General features: G+C 53.2%; 1 protein-coding gene across 2 annotated transcripts in view; it reads right to left on the bottom strand.

Annotated features, from left to right (window-relative positions):
* Window positions 1–23427, bottom strand: part of MTMR4 (myotubularin related protein 4) — a 34972-nt gene extending 11545 nt beyond the window's left edge. The window contains exons 1-7 of one of the 2 annotated variants that reach the window (XM_069873920.1): window positions 23253–23427; window positions 13621–13710; window positions 10616–10732; window positions 9896–9978; window positions 8788–8954; window positions 6889–6985; window positions 2462–2575 (exon numbers count right to left, since the gene is read on the bottom strand). In XM_069873920.1, the coding sequence (XP_069730021.1) occupies window positions 2462–2575; window positions 6889–6985; window positions 8788–8954; window positions 9896–9978; window positions 10616–10732; window positions 13621–13710; window positions 23253–23255 (671 nt within the window). In that variant the 5' untranslated portion in view covers window positions 23256–23427. Of the gene's footprint in view, window positions 1–2461; window positions 2576–6888; window positions 6986–8787; window positions 8955–9895; window positions 9979–10615; window positions 10733–13620; window positions 13711–15925; window positions 16213–23252 lie in introns of those variants that run through there. The other variant, XM_069873921.1, reaches the window with a different exon arrangement.
* Window positions 23428–27685: the final 4258 nt, after the last annotated feature.

Below are 27685 nucleotides of genomic sequence, written 5' to 3'. Positions count from 1 at the left end.
TTATGAACAACACCTAAAACATGTACTCTCCCCTGGCTGTTGCCGACTGACAGCTAGGGGTACGACTGAGGTAGGAATTAAGTATTCATTTTCACATGAACATCTTGGCCAAGGCATTCACAAACCTCCTGAAAAGGGGATGACAGTTCTGTGACAAAGCTACTGGGGACACAGGATAGTCCAGAAGGGTCTATGGCTTCTGGAAAAAGTGCACAAGGTCAGAGCGTACCCGATGGTGTCAGCACATGCCATTTAACCCAGCCACCCAGAAAGCACCAACTAACGTCTCTCAAGTTCACTCTCTCTCATTTCCTGGCTGTAAGAGCACTCATCCACAATAAAAAGTCACACAGCTCAGCTCAAAACATGAGAGAGCTGAGAAAGCATTTACAGAGCTGTGACCGAAAGGATCCCAACTGAGATGCATGTGGTGTTATTTCCTGAGTCTCTGGGCTACGTCCTGGCATGACCGGAGAGCCTGAGACCATGTGCTCCACCACGGGGCTGGAGCAGTGCCTGCTGTTTGCCCGCTGATCTCCAGTGGCCACTGCAGCACAGACACAGGCAAGGGTGATGCTGGGCACCGGTGAGGAGCTCTCTCACCAACAGCATCCCAAGGTCTCCTGAAGGTGGGTGTGCAGACAGCAACACCGAGGATCGGCTGGCGCACAGCGCCTGTCTGCCACTGCAGTCAGCTGAGTCATTCATTGCATCCTCTGCCTTGTTCTAAAAGCCAACTGTGCCTGGAGGCTCCTCTTCTCCACTGAGGGCTTGGAGATGGAGACTTGAACTCCTGCTTTGCTCACCAGCCAAACGGCGTTTTCTGTAAGAAAACTGATGATGTGGTACCTCTGGTGCCATGTTCTACAGATCTGACTGCAACCTGAAGACTCCAGCCTTGTTCTCCAGAAGCTCTGGACTATCCCTAACAGTCCAGTGGTCACCCAGCCCCTGGGATGCACGCACCAGAGCCCACCTGTCTGCTCTCTCCTGAAAATGGGTGATGAACAGCCAAGTGTGAGGCTTTTAATTGCTTCCCTTCCCCTTCCACACAGGAAGGGACACCCAGGAACAGCCACCACCCTCAGAGACCCTCCTGGCCAAAAGATTTCCATTATGAGGGCAAAGGAGTGCATGAAACCAGGAGCCACAGATGGACAAGTGCTGGTTCTATCCTGTACCATCACTTACTAGCATCACCTGCTCTGATCCCAGGCCTGCAGCTCACTTTGTAAGGTACTGGGTGATTATAGTGATTTTATAAAGCAAATAACATACTGATTGTCCGAGTACCAAAACCACACGGCTCTGCCCTTGGGCAGGAGGCTCACCAGGACACTGTCCACCCCAGGCCTCTTCAGCAAAGGCAATCACAAACACAAGTTTCTTAGCTGGCTCCAAAGAGGGAACAGCTCCGCACTTCAGTGTCACTCTATTGTAGAATTTAGTTTTCTTCTCAAAGAAGTCCTAAATTGTGTTTTGCCAACTTCTAAGAGAAAACTGTGCAATGCAGAGATGTAGAATTAAGGGATATGTGAATTCTCTGGGTTTCTCACCCAGCGCTGCCCTTCATTGTGCAGCTCTGATATTTCCAAAGTTTTTTTCCATGTGGATTCAGCAACAGAGACTCAGGCCAGAAACCACAGTGTATGTTAAAATTCACATGCTGACTGAGTGCACCTCTTCAACCAGTTTCCTTTTGTTTCAAACACATCAGTCTCCCAGCAGAGATTTCTGATGAAAAAACACCCCACCCTGACAAGCCCGGCTTTATTTGCTGCCCAGTCTCCCGCTTACCCCTGCCCTGGTTACTTTGGGAATACTGACCAGGGAATGGGAACTCTATGTATTTGCCAGGTACTGAATCAACAAAGTTCAGCTCTGTGCAAACTTGGCACAGTTACCCAAATGGTGTCAGACCCTCAGAATTGGGTCAGAAGAGAAGGGATTCACGCTTGGGTATTGAAAGGCACCCTAGGGCTGCACACCCAGCTGGAGCAGGGCCTCACAGCACGCTCCATTTGGCCAGGGCTGCTTTTCAAAGCAGCAGCCAGGCAAGGACAAGCCTGTGAAAAGGTTTTGAAGCTCAAAGGAAGAGAACTTGAGCTGGATACGGGCTTCTCACTGTACCTCCCATAGGAGGAAAGTCACCCACATCTCCATATCCAACTGCGAGCAAGGAAGAAGCAACAGCTCCTGGAACCATTTCTCCTTTCTGGAGAATCCCCTGTGTTACCACCACAGATGAAGTGCCCAGAGGCTGCTGGGAGGAGTCCCAAAAGTGGCACATTTTCAGGTGGAAGCAAAAGGAAGAGGCAGAGTGAGGGCCAGGATGCAGCTCTCGCTGTTGCCTCGCTCCACAGTGCAGGCTTTGCTAACCTGGCTTCCCAGCACTTGCACCAGGCCATGAGGGAAATGGCACTGGCTCTGGGGGCAAGCACCAAGGTGGTTTTGTGTCTACCTGTACACCACCACAGGGATCCTCTTCCACGATCTAAATGAGGCCACGTTCTCCAGCTCCTTATCGGTGATCCAGACAGGGACCAGCAGCTTCTGGGGATAACTGGAACAAAGCCTGGATAAAAGAAAGCATGAAGGCAAGATTAGGCCTCAGCTAACAAAACCCTGCACAAGGGAAGCTGCACAGAGAGAGGGCAGGAGCAGCTCACAGCTCCCCAAACTCCAGGACTGTGACTCTTCCTCCTCACATCCATCTTAGCACAGTCTCAGAGTGGGAAAAGCAATCCAAAAAGCACTGTCAGGAATGAGCCAAGTAAACATCTTCTCCCCTCAGGCCTCCCCTCGAGGCCCACAGCGAGTACCCCAACACTTCCTTTGGAACATCCTCCAGATTTAAGAAATCATGAGGGTTTTGGGGAACAACCCTCAATTGGTGTGGGAGCTGGGTTTTCTTGCAGCATTTGCAGCCCTAGAAATGCACACAGAGCTGCTGGGGATGATGATCGGACGCTCTCTGCCAGCAGAACACAGGTCAGTGCTGATGAGCTTTACTTATTTCTCTGCCAGGAAGATGGCAGTGGAGATTCTGTCTGCGCTATAAGGAAATGACCTGAGGGAGATTTAAAGAACACCTTGTGTGGTGAGTGTCAGCAATCGGATTGCTGATAAACATCTGAACAGATGCCAGCAGCAAGAGGAATGGGATGGGCAAGTCCCCACCGATTCAGTCCCTTTGGAAAAGTCATAGCATGCCCAGCTGGAACAGTCAGAGTGGAACCTGATCTGTGGCGGGGCTTGGAACTGGATGGACTTTAAGGTCCCTTCCAACCCAAACCATTTCATGATTCCATGGTTCTACGAAGATTTAAACTCTGCAGATGTTTTTCAAACACCTCACAGGTACCACCCTGCTCCCAAAACTGAAGGTCGAGCAGATCAGCAGGGTCATGGCAAAAAATTCACGTCCAGCCCACAAAGAAGCTGCCAGGCCTCACCCCGTTTGACAAGGAATGGGGCACAGGAAGAGGTCAACGTCAAAACTCCTGCAGGGGAACTTTTAGAAGCACCTGCTAGGAACAAGGAGTAACTCATCCCCAGGACTGAATAATCATGGAATCATTAAGGTTGGAAAAGCCCTCTAAGCTCATACAGTCCAACCCCACCATGACTGCTAAACCATGTCCCAAAGTGCCATGGCCACATGTTCTTTGAATCCCTTGAGGGAAGGAGACTCCACCACTGCCCTGGGCAGTCTCTGCCAGTGCTTCACCACTCTGTCAGTAGAGAAATTTTCCCTTGCATTGCTGCAGGTGCTGGAGGAGCAGAAGCTGGCAAACATGATATCAACTTCATAAAAAGGTGCAGGTTCTCTCATTCTGGGGTGAATGTGGGCCTGTCCGAGTCAGGGTGAACACAGGGCACTGGGGAAGGGAGGCTGTGCATCTCAGCTGTGGAGCAGTCTGAAGACATTACTGACCGCACCCAAACAGCTCGTGGCTGGATGTGGTTTGGGAGGCTCAGAAAGGGCTCTCGGGAGTTTTTGCTGTCTTAGGTGGTGGCAATGGGTCTGAGGGCAAGCACAGGCTGCAGGGAGATCCACTTGTGAAAGAGTAACTCTTGAAAACAGAAACAGTTTAGGGGACAATGTGATTGAAAGCATCCCTGAGGAGATGGGCTTGGGGTCTCGGGGAGGAGAAGCTCAACATGAGCCAGCAACATGTTCTCACAGCCAAGAAACCAACCATGTCCTGGGCTGCATCCAAAGCAGTGAGAACAGCAGGTGAGAGAGGGGATTCTGTCCCTCTGCTCCGCTCTGGTGAGACCCCACCTGGAGCCCTGCATCCAGTTCTGGAGTCCCCAAAATAAGAAGGACATGGATCTGTTGGAACAGGTCCAGAGGAGGCCATGAAGATGATCCGAAGGCTGAAGGACCACCCGTACGAGGCCAGACTGAGAGAGTTGGGCTTGTTCAACCTGGAGAAGGCTCTGAGGAGACCTTAAACGAGCTTCCAGTACTGAAAGGGCTCCAGAAAAACTGGGCACATGCTTTTGATCAGGGGTTGCAGGGACAGGACAAGGGGGAATGGCTTTAAATTGGAAGAGGGAAGATTTAAATTAGACATTAGGAAGAAATTCTTCACAATGAGGGTGGGGAGGCCCTGGCCCAGGTTGCCCAAAGCAGTGGTGGCTGCCCCGTCCCTGGAGGGGTTCAAGGCCAGGTTGGATGGGGCTTGGAGCCCCTGATCCAGTGGGAGGTGTCCCTGCCCATGGCAGGGGCTTGGAACTGGATGAGGTTTGAGGTCCCTTCCAATCCAAACCATTCCCTGATTCTACGATCGACACTGAAGGGAAGGGTAGTGTAAGGCCGATACAGAACACCTCCTGTCTTGGAAAGCAGCTGATGGGGAATGCCACACCATGTCTGTTTCTCCTGGAGCATAAAACCTGATGGTGTGAGTGCCACAGAGACCGTGTAGTCCCTTTACAATCACTGCATGCTGAAGTAGTGCACTCTGATCATGGTGGAAGGAGTGGTTCTTGTACACTGGTACTGCTCTATTTTTATGATGGCTGTCGCCAGGAAGAAGATAATGGTTCCCAGATAAAGCCATCTCAGAACAGACTTGAAAGACAACAAACAAAGCCATTACCTTGGCATATCCTGTCTAACAGCCAAGCTTTGCCAATGCTGAGAAATAAAAGATAAAAGGACTATAAGCAGTTAAAATGTAACCCGATTCCTGTGAACGGAGGCAGGTGGCAAGAAGCAAAAGCCAAAGCAGGATTTTAAGACGCTCTCCCCAAAGCAGCAGGCAAGAACTGGTTTCTGAGTCGCCCAAGCAAATTCCAGCACCTTTAAAGATCTCAGGACATCTGCAGGAAGCTGCAGCCTGCCAGGAGCCCCACATAGGAATCCAGCAGGTGGAGGAAAGCAAACCCAGACCCAAACCCAAACCCAGACTGCAGGGAGAGGATGAGGGGGACAGTTTTGAGCTGCAGGAGGGGAGATTGAGATGAGATCTTAGGCAGGAATGTTTTGCTGTGAGGGTGGGGAGGCCCTGGCTCAGGCTGCCCAGAGCTGCCCCATCCCTGGAGGTGTTCCAGGTCAGGTTGGATGGGGCTTGGAGCCCCTGATCCAGTGGCAGGTATCCCTGCCCATGGCAGGGGGTGTAACTGGATGGGCTTTGAGGTCCCTTCCAATCTAAACCATTCCATGACTCTCCATCCTTGGAGAAACCGCGTAAATGCCATCAGTCAGGTTCACAGCCCTCAAGCAATGATGTGGCCAGGGTGGCCAAGCAGAAACTGTAAGTCAAACCCCACACCTTTGTGCTGGCTGCCTGGATTCCTGGGGAAGAGAGAAAAGAACAGGCAGGAAACTGCAAAACTCTGTCGGGATTTCCCCAGGCTGGTGATCCGGAGGCTTCTCGTGGTCTCCAGAAGAAACTGGTGACCTGGAACTGTACAGTATGTTGGGGATGGGGATGGCTTTACTGGCAGAGACACAGGAAAAAGGCTGAGGGATACTAGTCGTTCCAAGGAAAAGATTTCAGGGAATGCAGAGATGAACATGTCTGTCAAAGCTTAATAAAATCCTGTTGGCTTGATGCCACCTGCTGCAGAGAATGCAGAAGCGCTTCCGCAAGAACTCCTGTGCTCTTCTTGGGGAGTAAACCAGGCTGGAATCTCTGACGTGCAGGTGGCATGGACTCACCTACTCACAGGGCATTACCTCCAATGCCAGATCATCTGAGCCTGGAACCACCACCTTCCTAGGGATCTGTCCCAGCATGGCACCACCCTCCTGGTGAAGGATTTTGTTCCCCTCCCATGCTCGGTCTGAACCTCTCAAGCTGCACCTTCTGGTCATTGCCTCTTACCAACCACTCTCAGAAGAGCTTCACTTCATCTGCTTCGTAACATCCCTCCCAGCAGCCAGGACCTGCCAGTGGATCCTCCTCCAGCCTCTTCTGTGCTGGACAGAACCAGCCTCACTTATTCCCCACACGCATCCTGCCAGCCCTCTACTGCCTCACATCCCACTTCCCAACAGAGCTGGAGAGCTGCCCGGCTTTATGAAAACTGTGGGTTTCATTTCAAACAGTGCAAGCATTTTAGAGACAACGCTGACCAGAAAGGCAGCCCCATGTCATGATGGATGAGTTATGGCCACCACGTTATAAACTACCTGAGTCAGTGTTCACAACTGCTGCTGGCTCTGATGTGTGGGCTGTTTTCCTTCTTCAATTCCGTGATGTGAAAGGCAGAAAGAAAGGGGATCTGGCTCATATGTTGATCTGCCTGAGGGTTATTGAGGGCGGAGAGGAGGATTCACTGGGTCTGACTCATCCGCTGTTCTGCACGGGGATTATGCAGGGAAGATAAAGGAAGAAGAGAGTGGGGAGTGCCTGCTGGTGAAATACTCACTTGTAATTGTTGTTGATGTCAGAGACTCGCCATACATTCTGCAAGTCGAAGCCCATCCTCACCAGCTCCATCTCAAAGCGGTACCTCACATGGTCTCCTGGAAGAGCAGAGCACAGGGGATTTACCAACAGTGAAGCAGAAGTGATGAAATCATAGAATCATGGAATGGTTTGAGTTGGAAGGAACCTCAAAGCCCATCCAGTTCTACCCTCTGCCATGGGCATGGACACTTCCCTCTGGATCAGGTTGCTCAAGGCCTCATCCAACCTGGCCTTGAACACCTCCTGGGACGCAGCAGCCACCACTGCTCTGGGTAACCTGGGCCAGGGCCTCCCCACCCTCTGTGTGAAGAACTCCTTATGTCTAGTCTAAATCTTCCTCTCTCCAATTTAAAGCCATTCTCCCTAGCCCTATCACTCCATACCTTTCTAAAAAGACCCTCCCCAGCTTTCCTGGAGCCCCCTTCAGGTACTGGAAGGTTTGCTATAAGGTCTCCTTAGAGCCTTCTCTTCTCCAGGCTGAATGACCCCAACACTCTCAGCCTGTCGATGACAGCAACTCAGCCTGAAAAGTATGACAGCAACTCTCATCAGCTGGAGACGCTACAGGACAGCGGGACAGCAGTGATCTCACTTCCAAAGCCAAAACGACTTGCCCCTCACAGAGGTTCTTCTGCATATTTTGTCAGATTGGATCACCTCTTGGTCTCAGGGCACAGAATGGCATGGAACCAGTCTTCTGACGTCTCTGTGGGCGTGGGGGTGTTAATTTAACCCAGTTGCACCCCTCTGACAGAGAAGGCTTCCAAAGTGGATGTCAGAAAGCTGATGGCAGCGAGTACTAAGCACCCACCCCAGGTGGTTCCTCCTGCCAGACTGCACCCTCAGAGGCTGACTCCGGGCTCCCTCTCTGATGTCTCAGCTTTGCCTTACCAACCCTGGGTGTTTTTGTTGTATGAGTGTCGACTGTAGTTAATAAATAAACACTGCAAAGCTCCTCGATGCATTCATTTCCTGCAGCAACAACCTCCACAGGTGAGTTTATTTATATTAGAGAGAAATCCTTCCTCTAAAGGAGAGGCAGAAAATGTCTGCTCACTGCTGGTGTCACTGCTGGTGTCTGGGACAGGGTAAGAACACGTAGATCACTTTTTCTCCATCAGCTGCTTTTTGCACTCTTTCAGCTCTACTATTAAACCCTGTCTCTCCATCCCAAACCAGGTCTGAACATTTCATTCAGGCTATTGCCATTCTCCTCTCATTCCAGCACACTTTTAACTCTAAAGCCAGGTTTGTCACTCATTTTAATCCCCATTTTTTCATGCTGAAGGTGTTCAAAGACAAGGCAACTATCAGTGACCTTAGTGTTCCCAGAGAAGGGAAACTCCCAATCCACACGAGGGCACCATCGCAGCTCTGGTTTCCTTTTTATGGATTCCACGATTTTATTTGTGCCTACGCAAGGATGAGCCAGACTTCTCCACAGGCCTGACCACAGGAACATCCCAGCATGTCTAGGTGTTGGGGAAGAGATGCAGATGGCCTCACACTAATTCTGCTGCCTCAGAGCTGCTGATGTTTATTATCACAGGGAAAGACTGCATGAGCTCTCTCACCGTGATGAGTGTACTAGAGTCTGGGATGTTTTATGCGTTCGCAAGGAGAAAAGGAGAAGCAACTTATGTGTTGTGGCTCAGAATGCTCCTCATGGGCTTATTACTATTGCTCCCTGTTATCCAGATGCATTTGGCCAGCAGCCAGATCTCTAGGACAGGTCCAGGATGCCCCTCAGCCCGAGGAACCTGGGTTTAAGGCACTGGTGGATACTGGCTTGTGAAACAGTTCAAACTGCACTGCTGTGCTTCTGGGCAGAACAGGAAGGGACAGTCCAGGAGCTTACCTGGACGGCAGAGATGTGCATGCTGATCTTCCTCATCAACACAGACTCCTAAGCACCATGCATGGTAGGCAAATGCAAAGAGGTCCTCAGGCTTAGCAGGGCGGGCAATGGCTCGATTCAGCCTCTTCAGCCACTCCTGGCACTGCTTAAAGGTGGAAAAATGGCACCTGCAAACCCAAACGTAAATGATCCTCTGTGAGTACATTCCTCCAGGCAAGATGCACAGGCAGGGAGCTCTGCTACACTGAGCCAGGAAAAGGAACAAAGCACCATGTAACAGAATCACAGAATCACCAGGTTGGAAAAGACCCACCAGATCATTGAGTCCAACCATGCCTATCAACCACTAAACCATGTCCCCCCAGCACCTCATCCACTCGTCTTTTAAATACCTCCAGGGATGGTAACTCAACCACCTCGCTGGGCAGCTTGTTCCAGTCCCCAGTGACCCTTTCTGTGAAAGATTTCTTTCTGATACACAGTCTGAACCTCCCCTGGCAGAGCTTGAGGCCATTGCCCCTTGTTCTGTCCCCTGCCACTTGGGAGAAGAGCCCAGCTCCCTCCTCTCCACAATCTCCTTTCAGGTAGTTGGAGAGAGCAATAAGGTCTCCCCTCAGCCTCTTCTTCTGCAGGCTAAACACCCCCAGCTCTCTCAGCCGCTCCTCATAACACTTCTCCAGCCCCTTCACCAGCTTTCTTGCTCTTCTCTGGACTCGCTCCAGAGCCTCAACATCCTTCTTGTGGTGAGGGGCCCAGAACTGAACACAGGATTCGAGGAGCGATCTCACCAGTGCCGAGTACAGAGGGAGAAGAACCTCCCTGGACCTGCTGGTCACGCCGTTTCTGATCCAAGCTAAGATGCCATTGGCCTTCTTGGCCACCTGGGCCACTGCTGGCTCACGTTCAGTCGCTGTCAACCAACACCCCCAGGTCCTTCTCCTCCAGGCAGCTTTCCAGCCACTCTTCCCCTATTCTGTAGCACTGCACAGTGCTGTTATGACCCAAGTCTCAGCAACCTTGGCCACAAACAGCTCAATCCCAATGTCAGTGCAGAAGAGACACCAACTGGCCTGCAACGGCATCAACAATACAGCAATAAACTGGGTACCTGATCACTTTGGAGTCCTTGCAGACAATGTGAAGCTGGAACATGTCCCGACACTCCACGCTTTCCATCATCCTCAAAGGCACCTGCAGGGACAGACGCAAGCCATGACCTGACCCCACAGCACAGCAGCCACAGCAGCCCTGCAGGCCACCACACAGCCACGGCTCTAGCAACAAGCACACTTCTACCTCACACTACAAACCCACTCCGAGCTTTACAAAGCTGCATGACCCAGCATGGAGCCTCCTTCAACAATTGGTGCCCCAATTTCTACCCTGCCCCTGGGCAGGCTCCCACCCAGGGCCAGTTCCTAATAGAATCACATCTGGATAAGCACACGTAACTGCGTCAAAGAAGAGCTGCAATAAAAGATGGCAAGTCAAGAGCGAGAGAGAAAGTTTCCAGCTCCCAATGCCTGGCTGCTGGCTTCCAGGTAGGAGAAGCTTCATTAAAGCTGGCCTGCAAGAGACCTAACAGTCTTAAAATGCTTGGGATTTAAAAAGAACAGCAAAGGAAAGACCTAATTATTATCCAAAGGAAAATACCATCCAGACCCCAAAATGCAGCAGCAAAACAGCAACCGCATGACCAGCAGCATCTGCAGACAGTGCTGGGCCTGGCATCCTTCAAGAGGCACAGCTCCCACACCATGGACCACGGAAATTGCCCAGAATAGTGAGATCCTGGCTGAGGCAGCAGGAACAGGCAGTCCAAACTTACATTGATCACAGAATCCTTGAATTTGATGTGAAGTCGGTAGTTGGAGATGGCAATCACGGCATCGTTTGCATGGCCAAGATACTCCACTCCCTCACCCTGCAGCACTGTGAACGGGACCTGGGAGAGAGACACCACCAATTCAGGACACGGAGAGTACTTCATGCACCATCAATGCCCAGAGCCACTCATATTTATAACACCTCCGCAGCTCATCACCTGCAGGAAACGATTCACAGCAATGTGCCCTCCATGCCCTGCGAGCAGACAACAGTCCAGAACAGCACTGGTGCTCCCTGCCTGGCCTCAGGAGGTGGTTCTTCTTCCAAGGATGCTCCAGGAGCCACTGAGCACCTCCTGACAGATAATGACTTGCAGAGGAGAGAGGTGACCACAAATCAACTACAGGCATCTGGCAGCAAGGGTGCGGCACGGGGGCAGAGGGATTTGCAGCCCCTGCTTTTTGGAGAGAGTAAGCACAGCCCTGGCACAAGCAGCACGATGAGGGATACAGCCTCCAGCATGGGCCAGGCAGGAGCTGGGGAGTGCTTTGATCTGCTCTAAGCAGAGCCTGACACAGAATCCTCTGACCCAGGCAGCACCACATTCCAAGCCCTGCTGCCTCAGCAACGCGACTCTGAGCAGCACCGCCAGCCTTGCTGGTATCAAACCAAGTCAGAAAATGAAACAATTTTGCCCAGTTCCTGCTAACGAAGCTCTAAGGGAATCTGTAGGGTTATCTCTATGTCTGAGGAAACCTCATTAGCGGCTGGTATTAGAGTTTATCCAACAATCCAAGTAATCCGATGTCCGTCTGGTTCCCTCCTCAGCCCAGCCACGTTTGTGAAAGAGGGGATCCCGACAGGGGGCTGAGTTTGACTTTGCTTTTCTTGTATTTGAAAAAGAAAAGAACGCAAAACAGCTTAAAATTCTCCTGGCCCCTTTTCTTGAGCTGAAGAGCCTCCTCCCTGTGCCCTGAATGCAACCCACACCACTGCTGTCAGGAACCAATTATGCAAACCGGTCAGGAAGATCCATCACTTCAGGCAGAGCTCAGAACCTGCTGGAGAGGGTGGCTGATGACAACCGATCATTACACTGTAATTAGTCCAAGCCACACCATCTTGTCTTTATTTCTAAGCTGTTCCTCTGGCCAGGGTCTGTGCTGCCTAATAACTGAATTGCCTGGATTTCAGACCTCAAGTGACAATTGTGCTCACGATGCCTCCCATCTCAAGTCACCTGCACAAACCAACCCCCTCAGCATGGCCCGGCCTGAACTCTGGGCAGACAGGAATGATGTGACACGAAGAGAATCCACTTTGTTTCTGCCATTGATTTATGCACATTCACCATGATTGGCAAGTGCTTCTTCTGCTTATGTGGCTCTTTCACACAGCAACAGAAGGGAGACAGATAGAAAGGGGATGGTAAAACTGCAGGAACTGACAGAGGGAAACCCTGGGATAAACTGCGAGGTGCCCGAATGCAGCCTGTTCTCAGGATCATGGAATCACAGAATCATGGAATGGTTTGGGTTGGAAGAGACCTCAAACCCCATCCAGTTCCAACCCCCTGCCATGGGCAGGGACACCTCCCCCTGGATCAGGGGCTCCAAGCCCCATCCAACCTGGTCTTGAATACCTCCAGGGATGGGGCAGCCACCAGTGCTCTGGGCAACCTGGGCCAGGGCCTCCCCACCCTCATTGTGAAGAATTTCTTCCTAATGTCTAATCTAAGTCTTCCCCCTTCTAATTTAAAGCCATTCCCCCTTGTCCTATCTCTGCACCCCATGGTCAAAAGCTCATCCCCAGCTTTCCTGGAGCCCCTTTCAGCACTGGAAGCTGCTCTAAGGTCTCCCTGCAGCCTTCTCTTCTCCAGGCTGAACAACCCCAACCCTCTCAGCCTGTCCTCGTACAGGAGGTTCTCCAGCCCTCAGGTCATCTCCATGGCCTCCTCTGGACTCACTCCAACAGATCCATGTCATTCCTGTGCTGAGGACTCCAGGATGGTGGTGTCCTTTTAGAATTCATCTTGCACAGTTTACTGGAAGCAAAGAATACTTTGGAAGGGGTGAACTACATATCCTCCACACAGAACCAACAAAGACTCTGCTCTGCTCCAGGCAGTCTCCGCAGCTCCTCGCCCCTGAAGGTCGCAGCCGGATATCTCTGACCCCACATTCCTCCCCAGTGTTTGCTCCTTCCAGCCGACCCTCCCACTGTCACATTTTAACCCTTGCTTCCACCAGCGCCATTCACCAGGACGCTGATGGGAGCAGACTGGAACACTGCAGCTGCAGTGGGAACGCAGCGTGAGCCGAGCTCCGGCCGTGGGAGGAGGACGAGCGGCACCGGTACATAGTGGCAATGGGCTATGTTAAAGGAAGCCATTAACACCAGGAGGCTTTGGCTCCCACCATTCCCACGCTGCCCTTGCTGCACAGCAGCTGCAGGCCTGGGTCTCTCCAAGCAGCCTTTTGCAGCAGGAGGCTGGCGTCATGTGCTGGGTTCTCTTTCCAACAGCTCCACAACAGGAAAATGCCAGGAGCAAGGTGTGATGGGGCCAAATCAGCTGCTGCAGTCGCACGCAATGTCTGCATGGAGCATAGACTGGCCCCGGTACTCAGCGTACCTAGAGCGCCCACCCGCTGCAGGGAGCCACGCCAGCCACATCACAGCTTCTCAGCACTTGCACAGGCACAGGACAGGGAATGCCGGGGCAGCTTGGCATTGCATCATGCTCCGGCTGAATTTGCAAGCAGCAGATGTGATGCTGCACACACAGCAGCCCTTGGTAAGGAATGCAGGGCCGGGGTGCACAGAGCTGCCAGGCAGCAGCCTAGGTGCTCACAGAAGGACCCACTGATCCGAAAGCAGCATACAGCTCCAGCCAGCCTGTGGCTTCCAGAGCATATCCTGGGCTCGGGGAGCTGCTCTCAGGTTTCACACTGCCATAGCTGAGCCCAGTCACATCCCAAAGCTGTTCTGGTTTTCTTACTTGCTTACCTGCAATGATTCTTCCTCCTTCACGAGCTCTTTTGGGGGGAACAAGTCCTTGGCCTGGATGTACTCCAAACTGGGAGGGCCTTCCTCACCCTGCATTGCAAAGAAAACACACACTGAGACAGGGCCCAGACAGAACATATTATGAAAAGCCAAAAATTAAAGCTGCTGGATACTCTTGGTGCCCCGATATCTTGGTGATCCCCTGGAGCTGTGCACAGAGAGGCCTGTCCTGCCTCCGGACAGTGCTCCCTACATCACAGGAACCGAGCAGCTCCTCTGGCTGTTACAAAATACCAACAGCACAGTGAAAGACAAACAGCTCTCCAAGTCCTGTCTCTTCCAGCTGTGTGGTGTTTGGAAAGCCAAGCAAATCCACCTTGACCATGCAGTAGATCTTGAACTGATGTGGCAGTGATCTGCCATGCCAAATGTTACCCCATTACCTTTGCTACAGCACCACAGCAGTAACAGCTTAACACAGCGGGGTTCCACCCGTGGCCCAGCTTTCACCTCTTCTTCTTACATTCACGAGGACTGGTTCCTTTGGGGAGTTTTCATTTTCGCTCTTAGCCCAAAGAAATCTGGGAAGGGGCTGAAACTTTTTGAGAATCCACGAGTGTGGAATGTCACCCTGTCACCACTGCATCCAAGCACACTTGATTCACAGTGTGTGGACCAGAGAGGGCACCACACAGGGCAGTCACACTCAGGGCATGCAAATGCACCTACCCTGCTCACATGGACACCCTGGAATGCCCACAGAAGCCTCCAAGAAGCAGTCTGAGAGGCCACACAGAGCATGGACACGTTACCCTTGGAAAAGTGAGGAGAGCATCTCAGTCTGGGACCTGGGAATCCCCAGGTCCCAGTGACTCCTGAAACCTTGTTCCCAGTTCTCCAGCCCTCACCCCATGCTATCAGACATTGCCTGCTGTACTGGCCAGCACCTAGCCATCTGCTGGAGATGCTCACCACGAGGAGCCCAGGACGGCCTTAATTTCACATGTATTTGGTGTGGGATTCCTTCAGAATACTCTTTGCTCTCTACCCACAGCTCCTCTGGGTTCCCACAGTTGTTGAGGAATGCTGTGCTGTAAGTGTTAAATATTGCAAAAGGAAAGATCTGTCCAGGTAAGCCACCTTAGCCAGAACCCTGGATTTCAACCTGAAGGCACAAGAACACGACCTGTTCAGCTCGGCTGTGTTTAAAATGACGCTGAATCCCCCTCAAGCTGCTGATGGTTGCTCCAGGCTCAGCACCCACAGGCACAGCCTGGCCCAAAGCGCCCCATGACCCCCAGCCAGGGCAGCCAGACCCCACACTGCCCACCCCATCCCCGGCTCCAGAGGCAACTGGGCACACAGTGCCCACGGCCAGCATCAAACTCAGCATCAGCCCGAGCTGGAGGCAAAGGCGCTGCCCGTCCTCACCCCCAGGCCTGTGGCTGCAAGGGACACAGGACACAGTGCCTGTTCCAGCAGCCGCTGGTTACAGAGACCACAGGGGTCGAGGGTCTGTCCTGCTCCAACAGGAGGCACCTGCCCAGGACAGCATAAAGTGAAGGTGTGTGCTGGCACAGCGGTTGGGGAGTACAGATGTCCTCCTCCCCATCACCACTTTGCAGCTGGCAAACAATCCCCGTGACCTGGGAACAGGAACAGGGCCACCCGAGCTCTCCTCTGGCCTGAGTATCCTTGAGTCCCTCCTTGCCTGCAGCATGGGGTGGGTTGGAGGCTGAGCCCCAGCCCCGTTCCAGAGCACCAGGTGGGCAGGGGGCTCAGGACACCACTCTCTTCCCAAGCCAGTCATCTCCAGAAGCTCTCAGAGCCCATTTGACCACAACGACTTTCTGCAGGAAGGGGGGTCAGGTCTTTGAGCAAGAGAACGCCTTTCCCTGAAGGTCCAGAGCTCAGACCCCCTCCCACCTCAGCACCATCCCAGCCGCACCAGCACAGGAGGCAGCCATGCACACGGTAGCCAGGGCGGGAGCGTGGGGCTCCCTGGGGTCGGCTGCTCTCACACGGTAATTTTCCAGCTCCAGGCATGGATCGGCCACAGCCTGCATGGCGTGGAAGCTCTCTCCAAGGCCTTATGTCTGATCCAGCCCACGGGACCCGGGCAACGCAGCAGTGCCTGTGGCCAAAGCATCCTCCAGTGGAGGGAGGAGAGGGGATCCCACTGTGCCGGGAGGGTCCAGGGCAGGAAGATGCACATGCAGCCTGCCTCAAGGACAGCTGGCTCAGCATGGAGCCAGAGAAAGGCTAGCACCCAGCCGGAGAGGCAGAAAATAAAAGCCACACTTACAAAGCAGTTGAGCATGGAGCAGGAGACACGGCCTGGCAGACTCATGTTCATTTCCTGAGGCGGCAGCTGGGCCGGGCATGTGTAAGCAGCATCTCCTTCTTCCAACCTTCTGCTGCTGCCGGCAGCGGCTCTGAAAGTGTCACGTTGGGATTGCCGCAGCCTGCCCGCTCCGCTGCGGAGAGCAGGAGCATCCCTGCCACCAGCGGCCAGAGCAGGTGCCCGCCACCACCGCTCGCCGCTGACAATGGCGGGAGGGAGGGCGGAAGACAGCCAGGCTCCTCCTCCCTCCCAAGGCCTCCAAGCAGGAATCTGCCATCCTAGTGTCTCCCTGACAAGCAAGACAGAAAATGGAGAGACAGGAGGAGGGATGGCTCACCGCCTCCTGCTGTTCCCCCCATCGGTGTCAGCGATGCCTAGTGGCCGAGTGGATCGGCTTGCCAGGAGATGCAATCCCAGCCCATGACATTCCTCCCTGCTGCCAGGACCTGCCTCGTGCTGCATGGGTGGTGCAGACAGGAACGCCGGGAACAATAGCAGCACCGAGCTCCCCATCCCTGCTGCCACGGTCAGATGCTCAGCCTGGAGTCTCCTGCTGCAAACCCCTCCCTGCCATCCTCCCGCTAGCCTCTGCCTGGTCTGGGAGTGGAGGACAAAGGGGCTGCTCTGCTGCCTCCTCCCTGCAGATGTTCCCAAGCTGTTAAGTCCTCTGTCCCAGCAGCAACCACGCGTGCAGGGCGTTCCTGGATGCCCCCAGCTCCCAGCAGCGCCCGGGTGACAGGACAGGGCTCCCCAGGGCCACCGCTGCCCTCACTGCCCCTGGAATGTCTGCTCACATGGAGATTTTCACCAGCTCTGGTTCAGCAACACTTGAAGACATTGGGGAAACGCCCGCTACACAGGAAACACTGCAGGCTGAGCACCCACAGCCCGAGAGGTGACTGTCACTGCCTGCTGAGTCCAGGAGTGAACAGCGTCCTCCCTGGGTCACAGCCCACCCCAGAGGCCACTCTGTGGGCAGCACCATCTCCGTGTCCATCACAGCCCTGTTCTCCACCGAGCCAGAGTTAGAATCACTTTCTTAAAATGCAAAGTTAAAACTCAGCCTTTCATTCAACGTCCAAGGCCCAGGCCAAACCCGTTTGTTAAAATCATCCTAGCTTTTTTTCCTCCTGGAATGCAGAGCAGAGAATTAACTGCAGCCATGGAGCTCCTCCTCAACCTGGCTGCCCCAGGACACCACAGGGAGCTCTTCCCAGCAACACCAAGAGCACCTCAAAAGGGCTTTCAAGTCAGATATAAGGTTGGCCAGATTGTCTGGAGGAGACCATGGAGACGATCCAAGGGCTGGAGAACCTCCTGTACAAGGAAAGGCTGAGAGAGCTGGGGTTGTTCAGCCTGGAGAAGAGAAGGCTGTGGAGAGACCTTAGAGGAGATTCAAGTCCAGAAAGGGGCTCCAGGAAAGCTGGGGAGGGGCTCTGGTCAGGGAGTGAAGAGATAGGATGAGGGGAACGGTCTTGTGCTGCAGGAGGGGAGATTGAGATGAGATCTTAGGGAGAAATGTTTTCCTGTGAGGGTAGGGAGGCTCTGGCCCAGGTTGCCCAGAGCAGTGGTGGCTGCCCCATCCCTGGAGGGGTTCAAGGCTGGGCTGAATGGGGCTTTGAGCAACCTGATGCAGTGAGAGGTGTCCCTGCCCATGGCAGTGGGTGGGACTGGATGGGTCTTGAGGTCCCTTCCAACCCAAACCATTCTATGATTCCATGACTTGGGCATTTCTCAGCCAGTCATTATTCTGAGCTGATTCGAGCAGGCACCAGCTTGGCAATGCTCAGACCTGCTGCACTGTCACCGCAGGGCAGCGGCGCCCAGGCCAAAAGCTGTTCAAGGAACCCCCCTGTTGAGATCCCAAATACACTGAGTGCCCCATAGGATGGTGTCCCACTGGCTGCACTGATCAAGGGTAAAAGCCCTAAAAGAAAATATGACCACTCCTGGAGATAAGCCAGGAAATCTCATTCCCACCCTCACTCCACAGTTTAGGTGCTGCATGGTGGGTGTATGTCAGGCATCGCCCAGCCTTGGGGGCACCCACAACCCTCAACACATTTGTGTTACAGTCAGAGGAGGCTCTGAATTTGTCTTGGCAAAATATGAGCAGCAGGAGAGGTGCCCTGCTCCTCACAGGTTCTCCTTGAGAGCCAGAGGGCTGCTGAGAAACCCGAGCAGCAAAAGGTGGAAGGAAACTTTCCATACTGGAAAGTGCACCTTTTGGAAAATGACCTGGGGGTGCTAGGCGACAGCAGCTGAACACAAGCCAGCAGTGGCCCATGCGACCAAGAAGGCCAAAAGCATCCTGGCTTGGATCAGCCATGGGGTGAGCAGCAGGAGCAGGGAAGGGATCATCCCCTGAACTTGGCACCAATGATGCTGCATCTCGAATTCTGCAGTCAGTTTTGGGCCCCTCTCTACAAGAAGGACATTGAAGGGCTGGAGTGCATCTGGAGAAGGGAACAGAGCTGGGAAAGGGTCTGGAGCCCAGGAGTTCTGGAAGCAGCTCAGGGCCCTGAGGATGTTTAGGCTGGAGAAGAGGAGGCTGAAGGGAGACCTCATCGCTCTCAGTAGGTTCTGGAAAGGAGGTTGTGGTGAGGTGGGTGCCGGGCTCTTCTCCCAAGGAACAAAGGATGGGATGAGAGGAAGTGGCCTCAATTTGTGCCAGGGGAGTTTTAAATTGGATATTAGAAAAACATTCTTCACTGCCAGACTGGTAAAGCCCTGGTCAGACGCTTCCCAGGGCAGTGGTGGAGTCTACATCCCTGCAGGGGTTCAGAACACTAGTAGAGGTGGCATTTCGGGACATAGTTTATTCAGCATGGTGGGGTTGGTCTGATGGTTGGACTGGATGAGCTTAGAACACTTTTCCAACCTTAATGATTCTATAAAAGCTGTGAAACTGATGTTTTCGTTCCCTGAAGCATCAGGAGCCGCGTGACTCAGCCGGTCTGTTGGCAGCAGCCAGAGCTCACAGGCAGGGTCAGAGCACACATCATGATTTACCGTAAGTGCAGGTCACACCTGGCCAGGGTTTATAAGACAAAACCGTGGACAGGGCAGGTAAGGGCTCTGCTCTGACCCTCAGTGGGGTTTCCAGGGCCAGCACTCAGCTCAGGGCCTGGCACAGGGACCTTTTCCAGCTCGAGTTGCAGAAGGACCTTTGGAACCCTGAGCTGCAGCTGCACAGTGAAAAGGCTGCTCATCAGATCATCACTTGGAATTCCCAACCCGAGATGACCTGAACACCCACAAACAGATCTGCTCCCACTTCCACCGAGATATTTTTGCACTTTTAGCATCAGAAAAAGACTTGCACATGGCTTAGGAACTTCTGTCCCAGAGCTGAGCCTTGTGAGGTGCAGAAGCAGATTCTGCCCTGAAGTTCAACAGCACCTCAGAGGCTCTCAGGGTTTCAGGGGGAGCTGTATCCAAACACCACTATTTTCACCTCTTCCTCCAGCAGTTCACAAAATACCTGCTCTCATCTCCATGCAGTCACATGGAGGAGGACAGGGGTGGTGCCAGGCAGCGAGGGTGCCCAGGGGCAGGAACACTGAGCGCCAGCAGCCTGTCAGCTGGCAGAGCTGAGGGATTCCCTAAATATCACCTCAAATGTGTCCCTGACTGAATGGCCAGCACTCGCTATTATCACCGACCACAAGAGCAAACAAGTAAGAAAAGGTTATTGTCACATAACTGGGTTCCTCTGAGTGTCGTGCATGTCCAGGGGCAGCAAGAAACCTCACTTGTTTTCTCCTAGCTACAACAACCATAGAACGGTTTGGGTCAGAAGGGACCTTAAAGCCCATCCAATTCCACCTCACTGCCATCGGCAGGGACACCTCCCACTGGATCAGGGGCTCCAAGCCCCATCCTACCTGGCCTTGAACACCTCCAGGGATGGGGCAGCCACCACTGCTCTGGGCAACCAGGTTCAGGGCCTCCCCACCCTCACAGCAAAACATTTCTCCCTAAGATCTCATCTCAGTCTCCCCTCTTGCAGCATGAAACTGTTTCCCTCATCCTATCCCTGACCTCCCTGATCCAGAGCCCCTCCCCAGCTTTCCTGGAGCCCCTTTCAGCACTGGAAGCTGCTCTCAGGTCTCCCCACAGCCTTCTTTTCTCCAGGCCGAACAGCCCCAACGCTCTCAGCCTTTCCTTGTACAGGAGGTTCTCCAGCCCTCAGATCATCTCCATGGCCCTTCTCTGGACTCACTCCAACAGCACCATGTCCTTCCTGTGCTGAGGACTCCAGAACTGGACACAGAGCTCCAGGTAGGGTCTCACCAGGGCAGAGCAGAGGGGCAGAATCCCTTCCTTCCCTTCTGGTCCCTCTGCTTTAGATGCAGCCCAGGACATGGTTGGTTTCTGGGCTGTGAGTGCAAGTTACCGGCTCATGTTGAGTTTCTCATCCACCAGCACCTCAAGCCCGTCTCCTCAAGAGTGTTCAACATTCTCCTAGAATCCATTCATCCTGAAAGTTCAAATTTATTCTCTTCCTTCCTAGTGGACACCCACAGTGGGGTGAGAGGATCTGCATGCAGGCATGTATTCCTGTTTCTCTCCACTACCCACACTGGGATCTGCGTAAGCTGATGCACAGGGCTGACTGCCTGTGGCCAAGGGGGCTTCTTGTTCCACCTCCTCTACTCCTGTTGCATGAGAAGCATCTTTGTTCCATGTCCCTCTAGAAAGCCAAGCACCTGCCAAGACATAGGGAAGGAGAACAGCGAAAAGCAAAAGCTTCCATGTTCTAATCAGTTCAAAGTTCCAGTCTACACACCCTGGGAAGAGCAGAGCTCCAGAGAGGCGTCACAAGGGTTAAAGATGGCTTCTCAGCCAAGAAGAATTTAAGAGTCTGGAGGTCTTCTGATGTCTAAGGGGAATGTGACAGAGAGCTACAAAATCCCAAAGGGCACGGAGACGCCTGCAGGTGGCACCACCTCACATTGCTCCCAGTGAAAGGACTGGGAACATCAACCCAAACACCACACCGCAGGATCAAGAGCAAAGCCAGAGGGGCTGCCTCGTAAGACGTGTAGATGCTGCCAATCCTTCCTTGGCTTGGAAGAGCAGCCGGATGGATGGATGCAAGAAAGATGAGGGCTCCCAGAACATTCATAAACTCTTCCTGAGTTCCCAACTCCCTGAGCTGCTGGTCCAAACAGGTGAGGGCACACACCAGAGGTGCTGCCCCAGCACCTGCCAGTGTCCCAGGCCCCCAACGGCCACAGCCTCACCTTCTCCAAGCAGCCCCCAGAGATTCGGTATGCTTTTTTGATATGTTTATTAACCTTTCACCCCTTTCTGGATACACTTTCAATGCGTTTATTCACTTTTCATCCCCTTCTGGATACACTTGCAACGTGTTTATTCACCCTTCATCCCTGTTTGGATACACTTGCGATGTGCTTATTCACTTTTCATCCCTATCTGGATACATCTGCACTGCTCTTGTCTCAGTCTCCCACCAAGGAGTATGTCATGCTTCCCATTCAACACCAGGGTGACTCCAACTGACGCTTGAGACACTGCACTAGGTCACCTTGAATCCCATCACCCCTCCACCCCAGAGCAAGCTCTAGGCGTGCCAAAGCAGCTCTTCCAACAAGAGATCCTGAAGCCAAACAGGGAGCAGGAGGACAGGGACTACAAGCCCTGTGATGACATTAATGCAGAAATTGCCTTTCCTTTCCTGTTCCCATTGTTAATTGGTCACATGGGGGCAATCATACAGGAGACACCGCTTCTTCCTCAAGCCGTCTGCCAGGTTTCACTTTTTTAACATGTTTAACCTAAATTTACATGTCCTCAATTTCCAGGCCTTTGTTTCTGCTGTTCTCCTCTGTGCTCCTTCCACCCTAACAGAGCGCTCTGGCAGCGGCGAGCGCGAAGCAGCTGATGCCATGGGTTACAGCAGGAACACATGGGCTCCCTGACCACCCATGGCTCCAGATCCCCACATCACCACCAAACCTCACTCAAACCACCACCCTAATGACACCCCCAGTGTAGCTCTCAGCATTCCTGGTCTCCAGCTTTCTTCCTTTCCTCAGGTCGGGTGCATTTTGGGTCACTCCTTGCTGGAGGCAGCAGAAGCGCTGCATCCAAGTGCCTCAGCAATCCAGCTACTTTAGCTGTGCTTCAGTCTTCCCAGTTTCCTTTATCCCACATTTTTCTGTGACTAATTATTGTGAAATTCCTGTTACTTTGGAGTCACCAGAGCCCATTCTCACCATGGTGTTAAGTTTTCAAGCAAAAATAAAGGAGGAAGCCACAAAACCAGGCTGCCCGTCAGAAGTCCAGGGGGGCAAAAGGCATTTCTGTCTTATTTACTTTTTCTTAGTATATTCCAATAACAAGTTTAGGGCTAAACTGAGTGCAGCCCTGAGGAGAAGGACCTGGAGCACTGGGGGAGGAAAAGCTCAACATGAGCAGCAAAGTGTGCTTGCAGCCATGAAACCAACCGTGTTCTGGGCTGCATACAAAGCAGAGGGACCAGCAGGTGAGGGAGGGGATTCTGTCCCTCTGCTCTGCTCTGGTGAGACCCCACCTGGAGCCCTGCATCCAGTTCTGGAGTCCCCAACATAAGAAGGACATGGAAGTGTTGGAGCGAGTCCAGAGGAGGCCATGGAGATGATCCAAGGGCTGGAGAACCTCCTGTACGAGGCCAGGCTGAGAGAGTTGGGGTTGTTGAGCTTGGAGAACAGAAAGCTGTGGGGAGACCTCAGAGCAGCTTCCAGTGCTGAATGGGGCTCCAGGATTGTTGGGGACGAGCTCTTGATCAGGGAGTGCAGGGATAGAAAGAGGGGAAATGGCTTTAAATTGGAAGGGGAAAGACTTAGATTAGACATTAGGAAGAAATTTTTCACGATGAGGGTGAGGAGGCCCTGGCCCAGGTTGCCCAGAGCAGTGGTGGCTGCCCCGTCCCTGGAGGTGTCCAAGGCCAGGTTGGATGGGGCTTGGAGCAACCTGATCCACTGGGAGGTGTCCCTGCCCATGGCAGGGGTGGAACTGGATGGGCTTTGAGGTCCCTTCCAACCCAAACCATTCTGTGATTCTGTGATTCTATGAACAGCACCTTGGCCACAACAATGAAATCTCTCTCTGTGACATTACTCTATATAATATACGAGCATATATAATATAATACAGGAGCATGCTTCTTCCTCATTCCTGTGTTTATTGCCATACATCCAGCAGCTGTACAGGATCCAGACTCACAAAGAACAAGCAAAGCCACCCATGGAGGACAGAGGCAGGCAGAATGGATACTCACCATCCTCGGGCACCGTCCACCGCCCCCTGGTTCAATCACAGCTCAGTCCCGGCCAGTTCTTCCACAGATCTCACCTGCAGCAAATGACAGACAAACCAGAGGAGTTCAGATCACCAGGAATCATACGGCAGGATGGACACAAAGGAAAAGCAGCAGGCCCTTCTCAGAAGCATCCCTGAGGGACACCAAACACTTCAGTCAGATGCTATATGCATGCGCAACACATACCCCATCACAGACCCAGCCAGTGCCCCAGGGGTACAAAGCCACCTTGAGATCTTTCTTCATAGAAAGCCTGGGTGCTTGGAGAAGCTGGTTATTATCGCTGGGTAAAACTGCCTCTACAATCAAAACTCAGCTGCCCAGGAGCTGGGGTAGGACACAACAGCTCCAAGCACCATGGAAAACCCAGCAGCCTCTCCTGCCAACTCCCTCTCCACACATCCCCCCATGGGACTGGTTGCAGGAGGCGCCTGTAGGAGGGGGAAAGCCAAGCAGCAAGGTCCTGCTCTGAGAAGACCCTTTCCAATAGCATTGGATGGTCCCACAGGTGGATCCTGGGGTTTCCATGGAAGAAGAGAGCTTTCATAGAATCATGAAAGGGTTTGGGTTGGAAGGGACCTCTAAGGCCATCCAGTTTCACCCCCTGCCAAGGTCAGGGACACCTCCCACTGCATTGGGTTGCTCCAAGCCCCATCCAAACCAGCCTTGAACACCTCCAGGGTGTTCAACATCCTTCTTGTGGTGAGGGGCCCAGAACTGAACACAGGATTCGAGGTGCAGTCTCACCAGTGCCGAGTACAGAGGGAGAAGAACCTCCCTGGACCTGTTGGTCATGCCGTTTCTGATCCAAGCCAAGATGCCACTGGCCTTCCTGGCCACCTGGGCCACTGCTGGCTCATGTTCAGCCACTATAAACCAACACCCCCAGGTCCTTCTCCTCCAGGCAGCTTTCCAGCCGCTCTTCCTCAAATCTGGAGTGCTGTACGGGGGTTTTGTGACCCAACGAGGTTGTATGTTCCTAAAGGCTCCCTCGGATTCTCCTTTCCTTCCCCACTGGAGAAGGCAGTAACTGCTAACACCTGGACCTCCCTCTTTGGCTGAGCCATATCTGAGGGTGCTCCTCCTCACTCTCATTTCCAGGCTGATCTCCAGAGCCAGTTGCCCAAGAGGAAGGCAGCTCAGCCAGCCAGGACTCCCAGAACATTAGCTCAGCCTGCAGGAATGCTACTCCTCCACCCCAAAGCAGTGATGAAGATGAACAGGCTGAGGATTAACGGGGTGATGGGAGCCAGGAGATGGCTAAACTCCCAAGTGCTGCTTGCACCAAGGAGATGAGAGCCAGCAGATGCCAAAACCTCCAAGTGCTGCTTGTACAAAGGAGAGCCTGGGGCCTCCAGCCCTGCCTGAATCACACCCAGCTCATCCCTCCCCTGCACAGGCAACCCTGCTCTGGTGCAGCTCCACCTGCTCCTCTGCTGGCATCCCCGACATGTCCCCCTGTCCCAGGGCTGGCTGTGCTGCTCCTCCTTTCAAAGGCTGCTGTGTTCGCCTGGCTCCCAGCTCTGCTGATGTGGCTTCCAGCCAAGAGCTCTCTGGAGGGACCCTCATGGGGCTGACACCGACCACCTCTCCTGCAAGGTTTTGCAGCAGTTTCCCATGGAAATGGAAGTTGCATTCCCTCAAAATCCATGTCAGAAGCTCCCCTAAAAAACTCAGTGAGGGGATGGGCTAGAGCTGGGCACCCACTGCACCCAGCCAGGGCAGAGGCTGACGCTGCCGGTTTAAATGAAGAGGGAAGCAGAGACAAAGGCAAGACAAAAAGGATGAAACTGAAGAGAAAAGACAAAACAACGTGATGTCCATTCACGCATGAATGGGAACCACAGCCTAGAGCCTGGAGTGCTGTGTGATCATGGACCCAGGGGCTGGCAAAGCTGGTGGTCATTGCCCTCCCATTGCTGGGCTGGAGGGAGGCACAGGCTGGCACTGGTCCTGCTGGCTGGGTGATGCCGCCCGACACACCTGGGCAGGGGGAAGCAGGGAAAAAAACTCACCTTGCTGGAACATTTTTATAGCCCATGTCCTACCCTAGAACTCTGAGCCAAACCCTTGGATAATAAGGAAGTGTCTGAGTTGAGAACACTCGTAAAACCTGTCCTTTGCTCTCTCCGCAGCCTCTGCCCGAGTGACTCACATGGGTCACTAAACACCCCAGGTCGCTGCATGCTCCATTAGGCAACTGCTGTGCTCCCTCCAGGGGTCTGTGCCCCTCTCAGTGTGGAAGAGAGCAGCAGGGACCGGAGCAGCAGTTGTTCTGAAACCTCTGCCCTCGTTTGGGCAGACATTGGCAGAGTCACAGCAGCTGCAAGGAAAGAGCCTGTGCAGAGGGAGCTGTGCCCCCAGCACTGGCATCACCGCCCTCTGCCAGGACCCCACTACCGCCCACGTATTTCACAGCGACTCCTCTCCATTGTCTGAGCCACAGCTCAGGACTCACCAGGCGGTCTGCCTCACCAAGGCAAGGCATGATAAACAGCACGAGCTCTGGAAAACCCAGCTCTCTGAGTAAACAAAGAGGATGTAAAAAATCAGAGGAGACCTTTGACCTCTCTCTGCCTCTCCACATCTCCCAGAGGTGCCAGGAGAGCATCTCGCTGCTCCACCAGCGCATGGTCACAGCAGCTCTGCAGGAAAGCTTGGGAAAAGCTGAACACCCTGCCTTCGGTACAGTGAGCCAGGCCTAGGAGACGAGGAACAGTGAGGGAAAGCCCAGGCACTGTCATGCTGCAGGGAGCAGAGCTCCTTGGCAGGCAGGAAGGACGCCCGTCAGAATGCCCAAAGGCATTTCAGATGCACATGTGGAGCTTTGGAAAGGTGGGAAATGCAGCAAGCACGGATGATGCTTCCAGCCTTGGAAGCGCTGCTACGATACCATTTCAGTGTGCATCCAGGCAAGGTGGGTGGCCCCACTGGCAGCTCTGCATATAAATCTTCCTCAATTGTTGGCAGTAGGAGCAGAGCTCCCTGCACCCAGTGCCTGCCCCAGGGACGGATTCTGTTCTTCCTCTCGGCTAAAACAGCAGAGCTCCTCCTGCCATGGTAACACAGTGGAACAAGTCCCAGTGCTAGACAGGGGTGGTAGAAGGGACAGCCAGGAACCCTATTGGCCTTATTTTGATCCCAAATTGAACAGAACAGCTGTCTCAAGCCTCTCAACTCATTAAAGGCTAAAATTGTAATTGTCAGACCACACAAACCCACACAAAGTGGTGGTCTTCGTTATTTGAAGCAAAATTATAGGTCCATGGGCTGTTTCTTTTGAATTCTATCCAGGTCACTCTGCGATGCTAAGAGATCATGATGAACTGCATACAGGTGTAATCAGAGATAGAGCACAGATGGAGAGGTCCAGGCTGGAAGAGTTGCTGGTCCCTGGGTCATCTACCTCACAGGACCCCACAGTCAGCTCCACACAAGCTGCTGGACATGGAGCAGGGCAGGAGTCTGCTGCAAGAACCTCTAAAAGTAGCAAAAAGGGTTAATCAGTGGCATTTCTTTCCCATTGCTGCAAGGTCACAGCTCCAGCTGCCTCCAGGTGGCTACAGCTCAGGCAGCACGAAGCCAAACCCAGCTCCTGATCTGGAGCAAAACTGCTGTAGCCAGAAACACTTCTGACTGCACAGCACCCTCCTACAGAAGAATCCACCTTCTGGCCCTCAAAGCAGGATTTGGCTCATGTGTGCCAGTCCTCACGCACTTTCTCAGTCCAAGTTCATACACCAGTACAGTGAAGATGTCAGAATCATAGAATCACTAGGTTGGAAAAGACCTTTGAAATCATCAAGCCCAACGATACCTGCCCAGTACTAATATCCCTAAGCACTTCACCTACCCATCTTCTAAACCCCTCCAGGGATTGAGACTCAACCACCTCCCTGGGCAGCCTTGTCAGTGCCCAAGAACTCTTTTGCTGAAGAAATTGTTCCTAATGTCCAATCCAAACCTGCCCGCTGCACCTTGAGGCCACAAAGAAGCCACCCTCCAAGCCAGCACTGTTACCGGTCACAGAGCCACACGGTAACACCGGGACAGATCATCCAGCCCTGCTGGCCTGACAGGGAGGAAAGGAGGAGAGGAATCGCGTATGTGTGTGCCAGCTGCCAAGGCGGGCAGCTGGACGTATCTGCTTGGATAAGGTTACAGAGAGCACAGAGCAACAGAAGGAGAGAAACCAGAGCCACCCTGGCACAACAAATCCCTAAGGAATCGCCAAGGGAGCGGCAGAGTGAGGGAGAAACCAGGTAGATGGAGTTTAGGGAAGGGATTTCAGGAGCATGACTGCCAGGGCCAAACTTCCCCAATGGAGGAGGGGTGAGAGTCATGTGGAGGTTCTTCCAAGCTCAGGTTTTTGTCCCAGCAGTCACAGTGCA

This window comes from Phaenicophaeus curvirostris, chromosome 21, assembly GCF_032191515.1.
Source record: "Phaenicophaeus curvirostris isolate KB17595 chromosome 21, BPBGC_Pcur_1.0, whole genome shotgun sequence".
Lineage (NCBI taxonomy): Eukaryota > Metazoa > Chordata > Aves > Cuculiformes > Cuculidae > Phaenicophaeus > Phaenicophaeus curvirostris.
The sequence above is the reverse complement of the archived record's forward strand: the minus strand, read 5'-3'. Positions and strand labels throughout refer to the sequence as shown.